A 21,729-nucleotide genomic window follows, 5' to 3' on the forward strand; every position below is an offset into this window, starting at 1 on the left:
TTTTGTTGGAGGCCTGAATAAAGCAACTGCTGTACCTGCCTACCCAAGTGCCCTACTCGTTGATGCAAGTGGGGTAAAAAGTTGATATGGCCATGACCTCAGTGACCCACCCCAGTCCACTGCCTAGTCATAAACATACATGCCCAGATCCACATATACTCATTCACACACATGCTCACACACAAGCACATTTGCTCACACACATAATCACATACATTCCCATAGATGCTCATTGACACACACATGCCCACACACAGTGGTGGATTCCTGAGGACAACCGGCCCGGGCATTCGCCACCCAGGCTGGCCCAGGACACATCACGTGGTCTGCCGAGCGCGGCTCTGTCACGGCCGCGCACGGCAGACCACGTGACTGGAGCGACCGGCCTACCGGGGGATGCCCGATCCCCCAATAGGCCAATCCACCCCTGCCCACGCAAACACACTCATTCACACAAATTCTTCCTCTTTTCTCCCTCCAGAGCAAGCAGCAGTAGCCTCCTCCTTGGGCACCCTCCGCCACCTGGACACCTCTGCCTCTTTTGCAGTGGCGACGCTGCTCCTGCTGTCAGCTGCATGCCTGGCTGACGATGTTACCACTTCTGATCTTTCAGGCTGCGCAGCACAGCCAGCATTGTTCTGCCTCCTGATGCCTATTTTCTTCGGGCCGCACTGGCCCAACTGATGCTGATGCTTCTTCTGTGTGGCGGCCAGCCCTGCCTACACTAGTCTGCCATGCTGCCTCCTTCCTCTTTCCAGTCCCATGGGCTCAGCCAATGCTCCTGCTGCTTCTCGGGATCACACAGTCATCAGTGGAGCTCCGCCTCCTTTCTTCTAGCCTTTGCTGCATTTTTCCCCAGATGAGCGTCCTGCTGAAGCTGCTGCTTCTACTCCTGCTCCTTCGGGTAAAGTCAGTCGGGCCTTCTTCTTTCTTTGGAGTCAGAGCAGCAGCCTGAAGGAGTAGAGGCAGTACAACCTATCAGGGCTGGTGGAAGTACTAGGTGGCCGCCCCCAAACCTGTGGCGCCCAAGGTGGCCCCCTAGTCTGCCTAGTGCTTCCACCGGTCCTGGGATATAGCTGCCATTATAAAATGACATGAAAACACCAGCAGTATTTCTGGTTTCCTTTTGTATCATTTCCCATCTGAAACAGCACAAATTTTGTTTTTGTGTCATTATGCCTTTTCAATATCCCAAAATAAAGTCATATATGTCACGCAATTCATTGAATAAGGTATACCCTCATAAGTGGGCCGGTGTACACTTCCGCTTAACAGCGTCTTTAACTTTTATGCACTGATGCCAATGTGGCTGCCCATTCACGTTACAATCATAGGGTAACCTTTTTTTTCAACGCGTGATTAGCGCTGCCGCTTATTTCTTAAGGCAAAACTGTATACTGCCGTTATTTCTCAGTCTCAAATTTTACACGATTTTTTTCAAGAAATTTTTCAATAACCGCCAACTTGAAATTATATTCTTAGAAATGAATATTCTTATGAATAGATGTACTTATCTCTTTTCAATAGAAAAAAAGCTAGAGTCCATAGAACTCATCTGCTCGCTCTGCTAACATGCCCGACACCGCTGGTGTTTCGAAGTTTTTCTTCTTCAGGGGCTTGAATGCTAAAAAGATGGAAAAAAGCATATTAAACACGACTTATAGGTGTTAATATCAACAGTCCAAATATTGAAAACTTACAACGTTGGAGAGTAGAGCAATCTATGCGGCATATAAGAAAGACCCGCCATCTTGACGCTGACATTTTTAAAGCTACGTTTGCATTCAAAACTGACCAATCAGAGAGCTAGTGGACTGAAAGCAGAAAAAACTTAGGAAAAGATTTAAAGGGCTATGGTAATAGCCTTTTAAATTAGTGAGGGCCAATCGATGACATCATTCATGTCCCGGGGCGATTCTGAGCCAAGTTTGAAGATCCATTTCTGTTCTTTGTAATTAAGGGCAGAATGAACTTCTCCTTTTCTGATGTTCATAGGAACTATGTCTAAAATGGTCCATTGTAAATCGGTGAAGTTATGACCTTCTGATATACAGTGTTTTACCATAGGCGCTTCCAGATTGTCTTAGATCTGGGTCTTACTTTTGTGCTCTACTGTACTCACGATGCTTTCAACAGTAGAATTTCATTACACCGTTTCATTAGAAAACTTCAAATTAAATTGTTTTGCACCGAAAATGAAGTGCCATCAGATGAAATTTCTATTGTACGTCCAAAGTCGAAATGGGTCCCCCCGGGCCCTTTAGACCACCATATAGCAACCTTTCGAGATCTTGTCCTTCATGATTTATACAAAATTGAAAATTCAGATTTCAACGACTTTGTCAACTTTTCTTCTCGAATTAAAGTAGCGTTAAAATCAATGTCAAAAAACCAGGAAATAACAATAAAACCGGCGGATAAAAGTGGGAGTACTGTCATTCAAGACACAAAAGAATACATACAGAGTCTTCAAGAACAGTTGAACGATTCTAAATATTATGACGTCCATGGAGACTAATTTCACAGAGGCAGATGGTAATGTTGTGTCTGAAAGTTTCTTTAAAACTTGGGTGGTATCTTGGATGAAAGATTGTGTATTTCTAACGTACGGTTGGAGAAATTTATCCAAGAAAATTGCTAAAGGTTCCAATAATGAACCATTACTGGAAATAATGGGTCTCAAAGGTGGATTAATAAGAGCTTTATGTACTTTAGGGACCCCATAAAGTAATGGTACTCTTGGATAAAGCACGGTAAGAAATTGCCGTTCTTTTTTGGTTAGGAATGGTGTTTTTGCTTCAGTAAGGATAGACTGGATCTGGTCTTGTAATTTTGTCATGGGATCTTCTTCTAGACGTTGATAATATTTAGAATCATTCAACTGTTCTTGAAGACTCTGTATGTATTCTTTGGTGTCTTGAATGACAGTACTCCCACCTTTATCTGCCAGTTTTATTGTTATTTCCTGTTTTTTTGACAATGATTTTAATGCTACTTTCATTCGAGAAGAAAAGTTGACAAAGTCGTTGAAATCTGAATTTTCAATTTTGTATAAATCATGAAGGACAAGATCTCGAAAGGTTGCTGTATGGTGGTCTAAAGGGCCCGGGGGGACCCATTTCAAATTGGGACGTTCAATAGAAATTTCATCTGATGGCACTTCATTTTCGGTGCAAAACAATTTAATTTGAAGTTTTCTAATGAAACGATGTAATGAAATTCTACTGTTAAAAGCATCGTGAGTACAGTAGGGCACAAAAGTAAGACCCAGATCTAAGAGAATCTGGAAGCGCCTATGGTAAAACACTGTATATCAGAAGGTCATAACTTCACCGATTTACAATGGACCATTTTAGACATAGTTCCTATGAACATCAGAAAAGAAGACGTTCATTCTACCCTTAATTACAAAGAACAGAAATGGATCTTCAAACTTGGCTCGGAATCGCCCCGGGGCATGAATGATGTCATCGATTGGCCCTCACTAATTTAAAAGGCTATTACCATAGCCCTTTAAATCTTTTCCTAAGTTTTTTCTGCATTCGGTCCACTAGCTCTCTGATTGGTCAGTTTTGAATGCAAACGTAGCTTTAAAAATGTCAGCGTCAAGATGGCGGGTCTTTCTTATATGCCGCATAGATTGCTCTACTCTCCAACGTTGTAAGTTTTCAATATTTGGACTGTTGATATTAACACCTATAAGTCGTGTTTAATATGCTTTTTTCCATCTTTTCAGCATTCAAGCCCCTGAAGAAGAAAAACTTCGAAACACCAGCGGTGTCGGGCATGTTAGCAGAGCGAGCAGATGAGCTCTATGGACTCTAACTTTTTTTCTATTGAAAAGAGATAAGTACATCTATTCATAAGAATATTCATTTCTAAGAATATAATTTCAAGTTGGAGGTTATTGAAAAATTTCTTGAAAAAAATCGTGTTAAATTTGAGACTGAGAAATTACGGCAGTATAAAGTTTTGCCTTAAGAAATAAGCGGCAGCGCTAATCACGCGTTGAAAAAAAAGGTTACCCTATGATTGTAATGTGAAAGGGCAGCCACATTGGCATCAGTGCATAAAAGTTAAAGACGCTGTTAAGCAGAAGTGTACACTGGCCCACTTATGAGGGTATACCTTATTCAATGAATTGCGTGACATATGTGACTTTATTTTGGGATATTGTTATTACTTAGTCACATTTCTTCCAGTTTTCTTATTTTGAGTATTATGCCTTTTCACACATGCAGAAATGAATCAAAGAAAATGATATATGCAGGAAAATGAAATGATAGAAACTTCATAGATCTGCAAAGAAATCACATAAAGCACGAAAAAAAGCATTTTTTTTTTTGCCATGCATATCCCTGCTTTTTATAGAGATGAGTCACTTTCTGTTTTCATTTTCACTAGAAAATGTACTACCATAATCACAAAAAATATTTGGAGCAATTACTTAAATTTCTTTTATGCTTAGAAGGCTTGATGTCCAGCATAAACATATTTACTAACACCCTCCATATTCACATTTTGGAGCAGATCTTTAAACCTGCGCGCGGGCGTAGATTTGTTCATGCAACCCGGCGCGAACAAATCTACGCCCAATTTTATAACTTGCGCTCACTACCACACGCATGTTATAAATCCAGGATCGGCATGCACAAGGGGGTACACAATTGTGCAACTTGCGTGCGCCAAGCCACCCAGCCTTCCTCCGTTCCCTCCGAGACCGCTCCGAAATCGGACCGTCCTCGGATGGAACTTTCCTTCCGCTCCCCCCCCCCCCCACACCTTCCCCTCCCTTCCCCTATCTAACCCGCCCCCCAGCCCTATCTAAAACCCCCTCCTTACCTTTATCGGGAAAGTTACGCCTGCCACTGGGCAGGCATAACTTGCGCGCACCGGCTGGCTGCCGGCGCGCCATCCCCCGACACAGCGGCTGTTCCGGAGGCCTCGGTCCCGCCCCTGGAACACCCCCAGGCTGGCGCCCCACCCCGGCCCCGCCCCGGAATGCCCCTTTTTCGAAGCCCCAGGACATACACGCATCCCGAGGCTTGCGCGCGTCAGCCAAGCCTATGCAAGATAGGCTCGGCGTGCGCAGGGGCAGCTTGGGGCAGCTTTTCGGGGGTTATGCGCGTATGTTACGTGCATAACCCTTTGAAAATCTGCCCCATAGTATTTAATTTTTTATATTAGCATACTAGCAGTGGATAAAACTGTATATTGATGTGGTTTCAAGGGATTTTTTTGTTCTCTAGTGCGCATTCCCTCTTTTTTTTTTTTTTAACTTTGCAGGTTTAAAAGATCACAGAGAAGTGGAGAGAAGAGAAAAACAGAAGAACGCAGCAAAAAGCTGAACAGTGAGGTGTGGAATCAATGAGATGACAAAGGTTTAACAAAATAGTTTATTTGCATATAGTGGCATGAAAAAAAAAGTCTTTAACTTGCCATAAGCAGATACAGCAACTGCAGGCAGTTTGAAAATTTCCCTGCAAGTGAGTAATTTTGTGGCCTTGCAGGTAACTTGTAGGGCAGCTATGCTGATGACTTCACAGCAGTTTTCAAAGTGAACTTATGCACATAAGTTTGTTTGGGTAACTATGCAAAAGAATGCACACAAACTCACCCTACCCTTTGCAGGGTGTAACTTGTGCATGCTCATTGACACACATGCTTTTAGAAATTAAAAGAATGCATGGAAATGCAAACTTCCTCTCAACTCCGCCTACTGGAATGCCTCTCTTTTGTGCACATAAGCCTACGCACAAAATCGGGTTGCCTCCGTACTTTTATGTGCACAAACCACAGCTACTTTTATCATGAAGTAATTTTCCCTTGGAAATGGGCTTTATGACAATTGACCACCCTATGCATGTAGTGCCACTACACGTGGATCTTTACCCAGAGTGTGTCGAGGCATTCCCAGGGGATGGGGGTGGGGTGGGGTTTGCAGTAGACACGGATTCTTCTGAATTTCCAAAAGTATGTACATATTTTTCCACCAGAGAACCAGCCAGCGGTAAGTGCGCAAGGGTCATTTTTCTAAGCAATTTTCAAAGTGAAAATATGTGCGTAATTTCACATTGAAAATTAGCATAACGTGTGCACCTACAAGATGCCCACAGACTTTGTACCAATGTAGGCACTCACAAAATTACCCCCTAAGTGTATTTCTGGTAGCCAGAACATAGTCAATAGACTTTTAAGCAGGTGGCATAGAATAAAATGCAATTTTGGCCATCTTGGAAGTACACCTGCTATATAAAGGAAGAGGTAGAGCAGATATGCCTCTAATAGTCAGGAGCTATGAAGATACATGTAGAATAAATTCAGAAGCTGTCCAACAAATATTTATTGTAGTCAATTACTTGAATGCTTAAACAAATATCGCTGAAAATATTGTCTCTCAACATTGACCGTATATTACAAAGGCTGCATAGGGAAGGATGAAAACCTAGCAAGCAATATCTTTCCCAGTGAGCTTTACACAGAATCCATTGGGAATGCATTAAAAAATGTAGTCCCCTGTCGGGGGGGGGGGGGGGGGCGCTATATTTTCAACTTTGTTTAAGCATTTGAGTGACTGACTACAATATTGACTATGACTAAACCTTCTTGAATTTATTCCAGTATGTCCGCTAAGGCACATATGACACGCATAACTTACTTCAGCTCCGGCCGTGAAGTAAGTTGCAAAACAAAACAAAAAAAAAAGGATAGATCGGTAGGGTTTAGGGGGTGGGAAGGAGAGGAAAAGAAGGAGGGAGTTTAGGTAGGGGGGTAGGGAACTGGGGAAGGCCCGATTGCATCTCCATGTGGAATTTGCAAAAATTCACACTCCCCCCTTGCACATTCTTCCTGCACATACACACGCGGATTGTAAAATCCTGCACACATGGGTGCATGGCCACCCGATGTTATAACATGCACGTGCTGACGAGCGCATGTTATAAAATCGGCACATGGATGCGCGCTTGTATGTTTGAAAATCTACCCCTTAGTCTTCCAAGGGATCTTTATTCTGTTAGATTCTACGCTATCCTTAACATATGTCACCCACCCCTACACACACACACACACACACACACACACACACACACACTAATTTGATCCACCCTATCATTATGATATATTTTGTATCTTGGTCACATTTAAATCCACTTCTCAAATCAGCTTACAAATATAAAATCATACATAAAATAAAAATTCATTATATAAAAGACAAAGATTATGCAAACAATCATACCCTGATTTCAAAAGCAGAAGTAAAATATAAAAGTCCCATGCCAACTATGCAAACACTTGCTGAAACAAGTAGATCTTAAACATTTTCCAAAATGTCTCTGTGCACATAGTGAGACGGAGATGCTAAGGTAAAGAATTCCAAAGGACTGGTCCTGCAACTGAAAATGCTCTTTCAGAGGTCTCTGATGGGGAGAGCGAGAACATCCAATAGACCTCTATGATGGGCTATATAGTCTTTTTTATTGTCATGTTTCTATGTTTAAGGAGAGGTCCAGGAGTTTAGTACAAATCTGAAACCATCTATAAAATCCTCTGCAATTTAGGGCAATCTCCCTATCATTATATTTGGCCCATGTCCATGTTCCGCGGAAATGGTATTTTTACTTGAACCATTTGTCCAGCCTGGAAATAGTTCTATAGCCTGGGGACTGGCGTAGTAACTGGCAGGCTTTACATACATGGGTGATCCAGCTAGTCTTACCAACTGGCTGATTCCAGGTTTGCCAGTCGAAATAACCCTGGTATCTTTCATTATTTTTGTCCAGCTCTAGCAAGTAAGCAGCCATTTCTTGTGCACTAGGGAAGTCATCAATGTGGATGAAAGCCTCTCGGGGTAAGAAGCGCTCATAATTCTCCCGCGATGTGCCAAGAACTATGGGTACAGCCCCTGAGAGCAGTGCATTGCTCCAGAGTTTCTCGGTGATATAGTCCTCGTGTTGAGAGTTCTCAAAAGCTAAATAGAACTTGTACTGGGAAATGATTTCATGGTGCTTTTCTCTGGGGAGGGGCATATGACCCTGCCCAAAAACATCTATGTGGATATGTTTCCTTAGCTCCTCATAATATTTCACCCTTTTGGAACCTGGGTTCCAGTTACTGACTGCCCACGCTACCATCTTGGATTTGGATGGGATACTATAATTCCGAGGCTTTTCGAGTAACTGTATCCAGCCATACGGGGTGAAGATGTCCGAATCACGCCTGTAGGACATGGTAAGATTAATCAGGTTGCTCATGAAGTCCAGGTTAGGGCTATGTGAAGGTGACTCTAGGTTGAACCAGATCCAGTATTGGTTTGGTGGTCTTGGGTCCTGAGGCAGCTGCTTCTTACTGTAACAAACATCCCTGTGATGAAGGATTACAGCATCGGCATGCTTGTACCAGGTCCTATTGGCTGTGAAGTGGCAGCCTGAGATGCCATACTGCTCTGGACACTTATCCAGGGGAAACTGAGATCCGAAGGGCCATGCCCACAGTAAAATGATTAGCTCAGACTCCTTATTTTCAGCTTGGAAGGATGACCCAAGATGGACTTTTGACAAATTATTATCCGTGGAGGAGCAGAGAATCATTGTAGAGTTCCTGTTAGTCTGTATTACGGTAAATAAAAAGGAGCTGATGACAATCTGAATAAGGAGGAATAAAAAGAGCTGCCTGAATGAGTAGGTCTTCGTATTGGACTCCATGGCAAGAACTGAGAAAGAAAGCACAAAAAAAGCAACGAATAATTAAACAGGAAATATATCTTTGAAAAGAGAAAACATGTGAAGATAAGAATTAAGAAGCAAAATGCAAACTGATTATAAGGATAAAGTAAACGGGCCAGCCTGGAAGCTCAGTGGAGTGCAGTGCACTGCTATATGGAAGATCTGGATTCAGTTCCCAGGCAGGCATCTTATCTCTGGCCCAGCCAGGGCTGTGGAAGCTACAGAGACAGTATTCATCACCTTTGTGGGGAGAGGGCCATTGCACAATGGTGACATCTAGTGGCCAGACTCAGTGTGCACACATAGCAGATACTGTGGGGAGCCACCATCCATAGCTACTCACCAAGGTCTGTTGCTGTGACAGCTGGGCTAAGCTGGGAAATGAGGTAATATCACAAAAATGGGAGAAAAACCCTGGGCAGTTGCTAATGAAGGCTCATGGCATTGTAGGTCAAAAGAGGTTGATTATGACTGAACTGGAAGCTCAAAGGAGCAGGAGAAGAGTCCTGGGCCAAACCTTCCTTTCCCAACTAATTATCTTAAATACATATAAAAAGAAATAAAACTGAAAACTAGGAAGTGCAAAATGTCCAGAAGCATATCCAGAACAACAAGGAATGTGAAATGTATTCTTTTACAGCCTTATCTGCAGGAAGAAATTAAGAACATTTTGGGGGGTTTTTTGTCTAGAACTTTTCTTAGAAGCCAGATTTTCAGGCAAAACATAGCTAGAGCGCAGAGAAAGCATTTTTGTAGCCTTGTAAACCCCATATGGGTAATGCCTTCATGGAGAAAAGGTGAGCCTAAAACTGAGCAATGTGTTTCTTACTGTTTATTCTTTCAAATTAAAATGTACAATTTATACTAAGGATTAACTTATTTGGCTAACTTTAGACTGCTTTCATGCATTCCTATTTTTATTTGGTTAACTTAGCTTGATAAGCTGAAAATTGGCATTTATCTAGCCAGTTAAGTGACACCAAACCAGGACGCCCCCTACCCTGCCCCTAAGATAAGTAGACAAGTTTTTAGCCACATAAACATTTATCTGGCTATTTTAGGGCAGTATGTATGGCAGGATTTTTAAATCCTGCCATTTGTCTGGTTAAATCCAAACTTAATCACAAAAAAACTGCCCAAAAACTATTGTATTCCAGAAACCCTCAAAAAGTGCAACACACTCACAAAAACAATAGGTTTCACTGGTCAAAAATTTTACTTTGCAGTTGTAACCACATATATAGCAATACTCATGTATAGTTAGTTTGTAGGACCCACACTCTAAGGGGCAGATTTTAAATGCCCTGCGCGCGTAAATCCGGCCGGATTTACGCGCGCAGGGCCCTCGTGCGCCGGCGCGCCTATTTTGCATAGGCCACCGGTGCGCGCAGAGCCCCGGGACGCGCGTAAGTCCCGGGGCTTCGTAAAAGAGGTGGGGAGGGGGCATGTCGGGGGCGTTCCCGAAATGACGCGGCATTTCGGGGGGCGTGACGTGGCGTTTTGGGGGCGGGCCTGGGGGCGTGGCGCCGGCCCGGGGCGTGGTTGAGGCCCGGGGGCGTGGTCGAGGCCTCCGGACCAGTCCCTGGGTCGGGTGATGGCGCGCGCAGATTTACGTCTGTTTTAGCAGGCGTAAATCTGCCAACAAAGGTAAGGGGGGGGTTTAGATAGGGCTGGGGGGGTGGGTTAGGTAGGGGAAGGGAGGGGAAGGTAGGGGGAGGGAGAAGGAAAGTTCTCTCCAAGGCCGCTCCGAAATCGGAGCGGCCTCGGAGGGAACAGGCAGCGCGCGCTGGACTCGGCTCGCGCGGGTTGCACAAATGTGCACCCCGTTGTGCGCGCCGACCCCGGATTTTATAAGATATGCGCAGCTACGCGAGTATCTTATAAAATCCAGCGTACTTTTTTTCGCGCCTGGTGCGCGAACAAAAGTACGCGATCGCGCAAATTTTTAAAATCTACCCCTAAGGGTTTGTATATCAATCAAACTCATTCTGGTTTATGGTCCATTTACTTTATTTAATTGTTAACTCATTTTTAAGATATTAGTTTTGTTTGTATATTTCAAAATTTTTATTAAAATCAGACTGACTGAAGCTGGCTCACTATCCCCACATATAGGTATTTCGTCGGATAAATGGAGCAAATCCCGTAGCGACTCCAGTCCAACGCTGTTCATTCTCTAGACATCTGTGGTTAACTCAACAGTTCTTTCTCTTTGCGGTCTGTATTTCAGACCAGTGTAACCTATTGGTTTTGTAAATCCAAACTTAGCCAGACAAATGGTGCTGAATATCGGGCTCTATGTTTAAGTACATAAGAAATTGCCATGCTGGGTCAGACCAAGGGTCCATCAAGCTCAGCATCCTGTTTCTAACAGTGGCCAATCCAGGCCACAAGTACCTGGCAAGTTCCCAAAAACTAAGTATATCCCTTGCTACTGATGTTAGTAATAGCAGTGGCTATTCCCTAAGTAAACTTGATCAATAGCAGTTAATGGACTTCTCTTCCAAGAACTTATCCAAACCTTTTTTGAACCCAGCTACAGTAACTGCACTAACCACATCCTCTGGCAACAAATTCCAGAGCTTTATTGTGCGTTGAGTGAAAAAGAATTTTCTCTGATTAGTCTTAAAAGTGCTACTTGCTAACTTCATGGAATGCCTCCTAGTCCTTCTATTATCCAAAAGTGTAAATAACCGATTCACATCTACTCGTTCAAAACCTCTATCATATCCCCCCTCAGCCATCTCTTATCCAAGCTGAACAGCCCTAATCTCTTCAGCCTTTCCTCATAGGGGAGCTGTTCCATCCCCTTTATCATTTTGGTCTCCCTTCTCTGTACCTTCTCCATCACAACTATATCTTTTTTGAGATGCGGCGACCAGAATTGTACACAGTATTCAGGGTGCAGTCTCACCATGGAGCGATACAGAGGCATTATGACATTTTCTGTTTTAGTAACCATTCCCTTCCTACTAATTCTTAACATTCTGTTTGCTTTTTTGACTGCTGCAGCACACTGAGCCAATTATTTCAAAGTATTATCCACTATGATGCCTAGATCTTTTTCCTGGGTGGTTGCTCATAATATGGAACCTAACATCATGTAACTACAGCAAGGATTATTTTTCCCTATATGCAGCACCTTGCACTTGTCCACATTAAATTTCAGCTGCCATTTGGATGCCCAATCTTCCAGTCTCACAAGGTCCTCCTCTAATGTATCACAATCCACTTATGATTTAACTACTCTGAATAATTTTGTATCATCCGCAAATTTGATAACCTCACTTGTCATATTCCTTTCCAGATCATTTATAAATATATTGAAAAGCACCGGTCCAAGTACAGATCCCTGAGGCACTCCACTGTTTACCCTTTTCCACTGAGAAAATTGACCATTTAATCCTACTCTCTGTTTCCTGTCTTTTAACCAGTTTGTAATCCACGAAAGAACATCGCCTCCTATCCCATGACTTTTTAGTTTTCGTAGAAGCCTCTCATGAGGGACTTTGTCAAATGCCTTCTGAAAACCCAAATACACTACATCTACTGGTTCACCTTTATCCACATGTTTATTAACCCCTTCAAAAAAAAGAAGCAGATTTGTTAGGCAAGACTTCCCTTGGGTAAATCCATGTTGACTGTGTTCCATTATACCATGTCTTTCTATATGCTCTACGATTTTGATCTTTAGAATAGTTTCCAATATTTTTCCCAGCACTGAAGTCAGGCTCACTGGTCTATAGTTACCCGGATCGCCCCTCGAGCCCTTTTTAAATATTGGGGTTACATTGGCCACCCTCCAGTCTTCGGGTACAATGGATGATTTTAATTATAGGTTACAAATTTTAACTAATAGATCAGAAATTTCATTTTTTAGTTCATTCAGTACCCTAGGATGCATATCATCTGGTTCAGATGATTTGCTACTCTTTAGTTTGTCAATCTGAGCTACTTAAAAGGTTACATCAGCTGCCTGTCCAAGACAGAATCATGTTTAAAGTTATTAATCTGACTTTTAGGGGGTTATGTCCAAAAAAATGTACAAGCCTAAATCCTGGTTTATGTGTGCATCGACTTTTGAAAATCATCCAGGGGATAGTGTAGGGAAAGCCCCCGTATAGTTTGATTATGCGCGTTCTTTTCCCTGATATTCGTGGTAGGAATTCGAAGGGGGCAGAGTTGGGGTGAGGGGAGCATTTCCATGCATGCTTTCGATTTGTTTGTTAATACATGCACAAATGTGTAGGGCAGAAAGTCATACCAGCCCAGAGCAGATGTATCAACTGAAGTGGACGCAGTAGCTTCCCAATACTAATCAGGAGGAACCTCAGGAAGCAGCATGAAAAAAAAAATTCTTGACAGGTTAGGAAAACGGACGCTCAATTAACAAGAGTCTGTTTTTCAAACCTGTGCACAGCTACTTCTCCTGGGTGCCCAATACAACGGACGTGCTAGGGTCGCACAATTTATCCCTAGCATATCCTTTCTAATGTGGCAGCTCATTTGCCTACTGCATCAGGTGCCCAGGAGAGGGGGATGTGCGCTCGTTGAAAGCAACGTGCGCCCGGTTTGGATGCAAGTTTTTTCGCACTTGATATTGCAGCAACCCGCCTGAGCTTTGGAAGGCGCGGGTAAGAAATATTTGAAATAAAATATGTATTTATTTATTTGATTTATATTCTGCCTTTCAGCCGTTTCAAAGCGAATTAAAAAAAAAAAAAAGTAACTAGCAGGGGCTACAATCAGATCCAAATTAGATAAGCAGGGAGCCTTTTTTGTTTTTTAACCATGAGGGCATTTTTGCACTCTTGCATCCAGAGATGGTTTTTCCCTCCTGCGTGTGGTAACTGGAGTAGCTTGCACACTGCCAGAGGAAAGGAGGCAGACTCTGGCTATTCCGTAGGTGCTCTTTATTTACAGTGGAAAAAACAAAAACAACCAATGCAACTCAGCTTCAGTTAACACACAGTTCTGAAAAGTCAATATAAACAAACAACACGGCTCACCTTAGCCTCAGGTAATAGATGGTCCTTAGACATAACAAGTCTTAGCATCTGGTATCTCTCTGCCTGCTCCCCAGGGACTCCCCAACCTCGCTGAGCCCTGCCAACTTAGGCTGAAGGGATCCTCTGCAGGATGATCCTTAAGGGAGACCCAGCTAGGTCTCTGCAGCCGGTCCCTTAAGGTAGTTTGAGGAAGTTTCTGGAATACTCCCTCACAGTCCGATTGTCTTCAAGACTGGTTTTCAAATGTTATAAGCGTGATTTAAAGATTGGGCAGTTGTGACTGCAATTTAATCCCCTGATGCAGCCTCTGGACTGCATCAGGGGATTAAACAGGGGAGGCGAAACATGAGCTCATGTTCACCAAATAGTGAATGCTGACGTTTAGAAGATCATTACAGACGACGTTGATGTAATACAACAGAGCTGGTTTTGAAGATCGTTGGTAGAACTGATTCTTCATTCAGAGACATAGCAGTTAAAGGTGTTTTTATATCCGCATAATTTAAAAGGGATTTTTTCTGTAGGGGTGGTGGGTGGTAAGGGCTTCTATAAGAACTTAAGTGGGAGGGATATATGTGTATATTTATTTATTTATTTAAAAACATTTATATACTGCTATTTGGATATAACCATCATAACGGTTTACAATTTTACAAATATCCAAAGTAAAAACAAACAATGTCTCCAAATGACTATATTTCCACTCTTACGATCTTAAAAATTTAAAATAAAAAATTACAGGAAAAGAATACAACGAACATGCATTCATTTAATCATTCGTTTCATTACTTAGTAAATACTGCTTGTTCTTGCTCCAGTTAATTGTTACTATTATTTCTCATCCTTTTTTGTGCCAAAGGCTTGCTGATATAACCATGTCTTAAATTTTGTTTTAAATTGTGCTGTATTCAGCTCTAGTCTTAGATCAATTGATAAATTGTTCCAAACCCTTGGTCCGGCTAACGACGGGGCTCTTTCTCTTACGGAAGTTAGTTTTGCAGATACTAAGGATTGAATGGACAGGAGACCTTTGTTAACAGATTTCAGGTTTTTCTGCGGTACAGGTAATCTTATGGCTGCATTTAGCCACTCCACATTTTCGTTATGTATTGCTTTATGCAGAATGCAAAGGGCTTTATATTGCACTCGCTGCTCAATTGGCAGCCAATGAAGATCTCTTGGCACTGGTGTAATATGATCTTTTCTGCTCGTCCCTGATAATAATCTCGCTGCTGAATTTTGCAATAACTGCAAAGGGCATAAAGTCGAGTAAGGTAATCCCAAAAAAAGAGAATTACAATAGTCTGTGGAGGTAAAAATTAGTGTTTGCAAAACTGTTCTAAAGGTACTTGTCTCTAGAAATGGTTTGAGTCTTCTAAGGATTAATAATTTGTAATATCCTTCTTTTGCTTTTTTAGCAATATGAGTTTTAAAATTAAATTCCGGGTCCAACCAGATTCCTAGATCTCTAATGGTAGAACTAAGGTTAATATTAGCTGCTTGAAATTTAAATTGCAGTTTAGTGTTATTTGGTGTAATTTTTTTTTCTAGTAATAAGATTTCCATTTTGTCTATGTTGATACAAAGTCTCATTTGTTGCAGCAACTGCTTGATTGTATTTAAATAGATGATGTGATTTGCAATGCTTTTTCTATGGTGTCATTGACTGGGATTAAAATTTGGAAATTGTTGGCATATGAAAAATATTTCAAACCAAGTCCTGATAGCAGATGGCATAATGGCATCATATAGATGTTAAACAAGGTCGCCGATAAGGCGGAACCTTGAGGAAGGTCGTCGATAAGGCGGAACCTTGAGGAACACCTATATCAAGCATGGTTGATCCAGAAACTTTATCATTGATTTTGACTTGATAGGTCCTGTCATTTAGAAAAGAACTAATCCATTGTAGTGGTTGGTCCTTCAATCCCTATTTCTTTTATCCTGTGCACCATGATCTCATGGTTCACTGTGTCAAACGCAGCCAAAAGATCAAGAAGCATCAACAGATATTTATTTCCAACACCGAACCCTTTTAATACTGTATCTTGAAGAGACAGTAGTAAAATTTCCGTATTTAGATTTTTCCTAAAACCAAATTGTGTTTGTTAAAGTATGTCATTCAGGTCGAGATGATTGTTCAATTGCTTTAAGACTATTTTCTCTATAATTTTTGTGAGAAATGGGAGATTTGAAATTGGTCTGTAATTATTCAGATTTTTTATCATCCAAATTTTTCTTCTTTAGAATTGGTTTTATTATTGCTTTTTTTAAGTCATCAGGTACTATTCCTTCCTTTAAAGAAAGATTTGTGATCATAATTATATATGGAGCAATTGTTTGAGTCATTTTCTTCAAAGTGATCACGGAAATAGCATCAAGAGGATATGTGGCTGAATTCATGTGCAGGATTAGATTTACAACTTCATCAATTGTAGTCTCTTTAAAAATTGACCATGGCTGGATTTCTTTCTTGTTCATTTTAATTACTTGTTTAGAGGTGTTATCAAACTTGGCTACTATCAAATCAATTTTATTTTTAAAGAATACAGCTAATTCTTGACTCAGGTTTATATCCATATTTGATTCAATCTGAGATGATCAGTTGTTAATTTGTTTACTAATTCAAATAGGATTTTGGGGTTGCCTGAGAAATATTTTATTTTATTGGTGTAATATTCCTTTTTCATCTTATTAATTAATTTTTAAAATGAGTAAGGCAAATTCGATAGTTTGTTAAGGTCATTGTTGTTTTGTTTTTTTCTCCATGCTCTTTCTTTAATTCTTACTATTTGTTTTGTTTCCTTAATAGCTTTATTATACCGTGGATTGGATCGTTTATGTCCTTTAATGACTTTGATTTTTTGCGGATTTATATCGTTGGCAATTTCATTAGTAATATTAAGCCAAGATTGAATGGCATTAGATGTGTTATGTACACCCTGGAGGAAAGGAGGAGCAGAGGTGATATGATACAGACTTTCAGATACTTGAAAGGTTTTAATGATCCAAAGGCAACGACAAACCTTTACCATAAGAAAAAAATCAGCAGAACCAGGGGTCACGATTTGAAGCTCCAGGGAGGAAGATTCAGAACCAATGTCAGGAAGTATTTCTTCACGGAGAGGGTGGTGGATGCCTGGAATGCCCTTCCGGAGGAAGTGGTGAAGACCAGAACTGTGAAGGACTTCAAAGGGGCGTGGGATAAACACTGTGGATCCATAAAGTCAAGAGGCCGCCAATGAAGAGTAGGTGACTCGCCAGAATGATGGCTACTGCCTGGAGACAATACCCTTATTCAATAAACATACACATGGTTACTGTGACTCCAACATCACTCTAAGCTTCAACAGCAAGAGGAAATGTGGAAAAAAGGATTTGCACTCACAAAGACGGGAGTAGCTGGCTTGTTACGGCGGTTACTACCCCAAACCAAATATCCAAATTACTACCTCCACCTTCCTCTATTCCTGATGCCTTTCAACTAGCTTGATCACTCCATTCTTATACTTCACTTTCAATGCATATCCAGCATAGTTCTCTGCTTCAACAGCAGGGGAGAAGAAAAACTGTTACTTCACACATCCAGCAGAGCTCTCTGCTTAAACGGCAGGGGAGAAGAAAAAAGGGTTCGCACTCACAAAGCGGGGAGTAGCTGGCTTGTTACGGCGGTTACTACCCCAAACCAAATGTACCTGATACTTCACTCTCGACGCATATCCAGCATGGCTCTCTGCTTCAACGGCATGGGAGAAAGACTGATACATCACGAATTTCCAGCATAGCTCTCTGCTTCAACGGCAGGGGAAAAGAAAAACTGATACTTCACGCATATCCAGCATAACTTCAACGGCAGGGGAGAAGAAAAAAGGATTCGCACTCACAAAGCGGGGAGTAGCTGGCTTGTTACGGCGGTTACTACCCCAAACCAAATGTGCCTGATACTTCACTTTCAATGCATATCCAGCATGGCTCTCTGCTTCAACGGCAGGGGAGAAGAAAAAAACTGATACCTCACGCATATCCAGCATAGCTCCCTGCTTCAACGGCAGGGGAGAAGATAAACAACCAATAAGGGCTGTATAACATAATCTGGGTAAAAACAAATAAGCATGGGTGTAGCTTGCTTATTGCGGCGGTTACTACCCCTACTACCTCTAACTAATCAAGCTAGATATTTCACTTGGATGCAGCTCCATCACCGCTCTCTACATTAATGGCGGGGGTGGAAGGGAATTAGAACCAAGAGCTAAGAGAAACAGATAAGTATGAGAGAAAAAATGAGGGAAGCTTGCTGGGCAGACTGGATGGGCCATTTGGTCTTCTTCTGCCGTCATTTCTATGTTTCTATGTTTCTATATATGTGTAAGGTGTTTTTTTTAATACAATATTGTATAATATTGTGGGTCTTATATTTGTACATTTATTTGTGTTGTATTGTGTATTGTGTTGTATGAGGGTGGAAGTGGTTGTTATTTTGTTATATTCTTTTGAATTATTGTATAAAATGCTTATTATTTTATATTTTTTGTCTTTTTTTTAATTTTTGCATTATGTATTTAATGAGAAATTATGTATTTGACAATAACTGTATGAATTTATCATTAAAGATATAGATATTTTATATATATTATATTAATTTTCTATGGTCACTTTCCCCTTTTGTTTGTTATATTGATTTTTAAGCATGGACAGGTCAGTTTTGGCACATTAAGGAAGGATACAGGAAACAGAAAGGAGGGAACACATTCCCTGTAACTTGTCTGGAAGGGTCAAGCAAGTTTGAATGATTCCTGATCTTCAGCCCCTCTCCCCCCATACCATCTAGACCAGGGATGGGCAATTCCAGTCCTCGAGGGCCGCAAACCGGTCGGGTTTTCAGGATATCCCTAATGAATATGCACGAGAGAGATTTGCATGCACTCTGCCTCAGTCATATGTAAATCTTTTTCATGCATATTCATTAGGGATATCCTGAAAACCTGACCGGTTTGCAGCCCTCGAGGACCGGAATTGCCCACCCCTGATCTAGACCCTGAGGCTTTGTGCCATTTTGTGTGGGGGCCAGTGTTGTCCCACAGTAACACAGTTACTATGCTCAATGTAAGTATAGCTGCAGTACCTGTTTCTGCATGAATATTACTGTTTGTTCTCATTTCCATGTCAAATCCTTTGGCATACTGTGTGGCACATGTCTGTGTATCTCACATGGCAGTCTTCAAAAGCTAGCACAAAACGGTTCATAAAACCTGTTTTCACAAAGACTCCACAGAAGAAACTTTGCAGATAAATAATAATGCAGTTTCAAGGTCAATAAAGGCCTCTTCCACCCTTACTGTTTTTTGATCCTGCCTTGTAGTCACTCTTTGAATTTTCTGTGTGTTTTAATCTTTTGCTACGTTTAGAGATTTCTTGTTTCTTCTTCTTCCCCCTCTTGCCTCTTTCTCATCTTACCCCATTTTCTTTTTTGAATATTGCCCTCTCCCTCTTGCCTTATCCCTATGACAATGACCCTAACCAATGGCATACTGGGGGGGGGGGGGGAGGGTGTGGTGGTGTGCTCCGCCCCAGGTGACTGGCAGGAGGGGGGTGCCAGCTGGGAAGTCGGCGGCCATGTGCGGAACGCATTCTGCTTGTGGCAGAAGAAGAGGGAGGAGGCCTCCGGTCCGTGAGCGGTGGAAGCACTGGGCGGCAGCTTAAAGCGCTACGGGTCTGGAACCAGCAACTGCATAGGCTTTTCTTCTTCCCAGCTGCACGGCCCAGAAGAAGAAGTGGTGGGTTGGTGCAGGCGGGAAAAAGGAGAGGTCATGCAGTTGGTCGAAGCAACAGCGCTGCCCCCCCCCACCCCTCCCCACTGCAAGTACAGGAAGCAGAGCCAAACCAGCCCCCCATGTGGCCTCAAGAAAAATGAAGAGACCCCGTCTGTCGTGGGGTCTGCAACTTCTGATGGGGAGTGGGGTAGGAAGTGAGAGAGAGAGAGTGTGTGTTTATGTCTATGTGTGTGTGTGTGTGTTTGAGAGTGAGGGAGGATGCATGTTTGTGTGAGAGAGAGCCTGTGTGAAGGGGTGTGTGAAAGTGTATGCAAAAGAGAGTGGGAGCCTGTGTGAAGGAGAGGGGAACTGGAGATCACTGAGGGGGGGAGAGGGGAAAAAGTGACTGGGGGGAGGGAGACGGAGAAGTGAATCTGGGGGGGAGGGGGACGTAGAAGTGAATCTGGAGGGGGGGAGGGAGACAGAGAAGTGAATCTGGGGGGGGGAGGGGGACGTAGAAGTGAATTGGGGGGGAGAGGGGAAAACGTGACTGGGGGGAGGGAGACGGAGAAGTGAATCTGGGGGGGGAGGGGGACGTAGAAGTGAATCGGGGGGTGGAAGGGAGACAGAGACATGAATCTGGAGGGGGGGAGGGTGACAGAGAAGTGAATCTGGGGGGGGGGGAGGGGGATGGAGAAGTGAATCTGGGGAGGGGGTTGCCAAAGAAAGTATCCACCTCGGGTGCCAAATAGTTTAGGTTACGCCACTGACTCGTAACAGACAAGGAGGACGCTTAAAATGAACTATGCTAGCCCAGACAGCAAAAACTTGTTGAAAAGAAGAAGGTGAGCTACAGGGCAGAAATTGTGAAAATGTAGCTCTCATGTCGATAGATTATTAAATAGACAATTCACGGTACCTGTATTGAGTCATACGAGAAAAGGGCAGCAGTAAAGTGCAGCCATAGGGCAGAATCAGACAGGAATAAAGTTGTGCTTTGTGTTCCAAATTCAATTTATCTTCATCTTTGGCTCTGGATCCTTCCGTTTTTTTCTTCTGCACACATTTGAGGGTTGAGGGTAATGCCAACAAAAAAAAAAGATCTCTTTCAGATCTATGTAATGAGCCCAACAGAGGTCCCTGAATATTATTTAACACAAAAAAGTACCAAGTATTTAATCTGAATTATTTAAAAAACCAGTCAGCAAAAAGTAGCCTATTTCTTTGTGACTTAATTTTCTCTCCAGGCAGAATGACATGTTCACCAGAAAGATCAGAACAAGAGTAAGAAGGTCCAAGCTGTGCCCCAAGATCACAGTTTCATGCACTGTTCTCTGCCCACATGCCAATTAAATCTTGCTCAATACAACAACATATCTCTGTACCTGTGTAGTGTTTTCTCCTCCACAGCCCTTGCCTTCTCTGGATGCTGTAATATCAAGTGCTGGTCTAAAGAAATGTGAAATAACATGATAAATGCCTGTGATGCAATGATTGATTGCATTGGGTGGTACAAGATTATCTTCTAGCTATTTATGCCAATTAGGATTAAGTGTACAGGAACGGCCTGCCTAAATATTTTCCTAAAGGTGTTATTAATTAGGCATGAAGGAGCATCATATATTGAACATGCTGTCTAAAAGACTTTCATAACAAGCAAGTTCAGTTGTTGTAATCATCAGTCCTGTAAGAGTCCCAAATCAAAGTCTCTTAGATTGACTGTAGTGTATTCTCATATATAATTTTTGGAAATTCTAAATGCGCATAAAACCACTCATCTCATGTGGAAGAAGAAACTCACCCAACCCCGAAACATCGGGGGGAACACTTTCACAATTCTTTAAACATTGCGATCCTTATATAAAGCCAATTTAAACACCTTTGAATCCATCTTACTGCCGGAAGGAAACAACTCATCAAATATTGTGATCCTTACATAGCCATTTTAAGCGCCGTAATTCATGTAACAAATTGATTTGTTTCCTTCCGGCAGAAAGATGGACTCAACGGCGCTTAAAATAGCTTATATAAGGATCGCAAGGTTTAAAGAATTGTGACGGTGTTCCCTCTGATGCAGAGTAACTAAAACAAACTCCCCCACCCCCCCCAGCGAGCTGATTTTCTAAGCATAAAAAAGGATTTTTCCCTACGTGCGTCACTTTGCAGTTGCCCACATGAAATTTCATCTGCTGTTTAGATGCTCAGACCCCCAGCTTTGCGAGGTCCTTCTGCAGTTCTTCACAGTCT

At 42.1% G+C, this 21,729-nt stretch overlaps 1 protein-coding gene across 10 annotated transcripts in view; it reads right to left on the reverse strand.

The window, feature by feature from the left end:
* Positions 1-5,382: 5,382 nt before the first annotated feature.
* The window catches only part of LOC115079185 (alpha-(1,3)-fucosyltransferase 6-like), a 96,617-nt gene continuing 80,270 nt past the window's right edge, over positions 5,383-21,729 (reverse strand). For 4 of the 10 annotated variants that reach the window (XM_029582406.1, XM_029582410.1, XM_029582408.1 and 1 more), the window contains 3 exons: positions 20,868-20,931; positions 20,402-20,538; positions 5,383-8,710 (listed from right to left, as the gene is read on the reverse strand). In XM_029582406.1, the coding sequence (XP_029438266.1) occupies positions 7,617-8,702 (1,086 nt within the window). In that variant the 5' untranslated portion in view covers positions 8,703-8,710; positions 20,402-20,538; positions 20,868-20,931 and the 3' untranslated portion in view covers positions 5,383-7,616. The remainder of the gene's footprint in view (positions 8,711-20,401; positions 20,539-20,867; positions 20,932-21,729) is intronic. The other 6 variants (XM_029582412.1, XM_029582411.1, XM_029582413.1 and 3 more) reach the window with 2 other exon arrangements.

The sequence above is a fragment of the Rhinatrema bivittatum genome, chromosome 17 (assembly GCF_901001135.1).
Source record: "Rhinatrema bivittatum chromosome 17, aRhiBiv1.1, whole genome shotgun sequence".
In the NCBI taxonomy this organism is placed as follows: Eukaryota; Metazoa; Chordata; class Amphibia; order Gymnophiona; family Rhinatrematidae; genus Rhinatrema; species Rhinatrema bivittatum.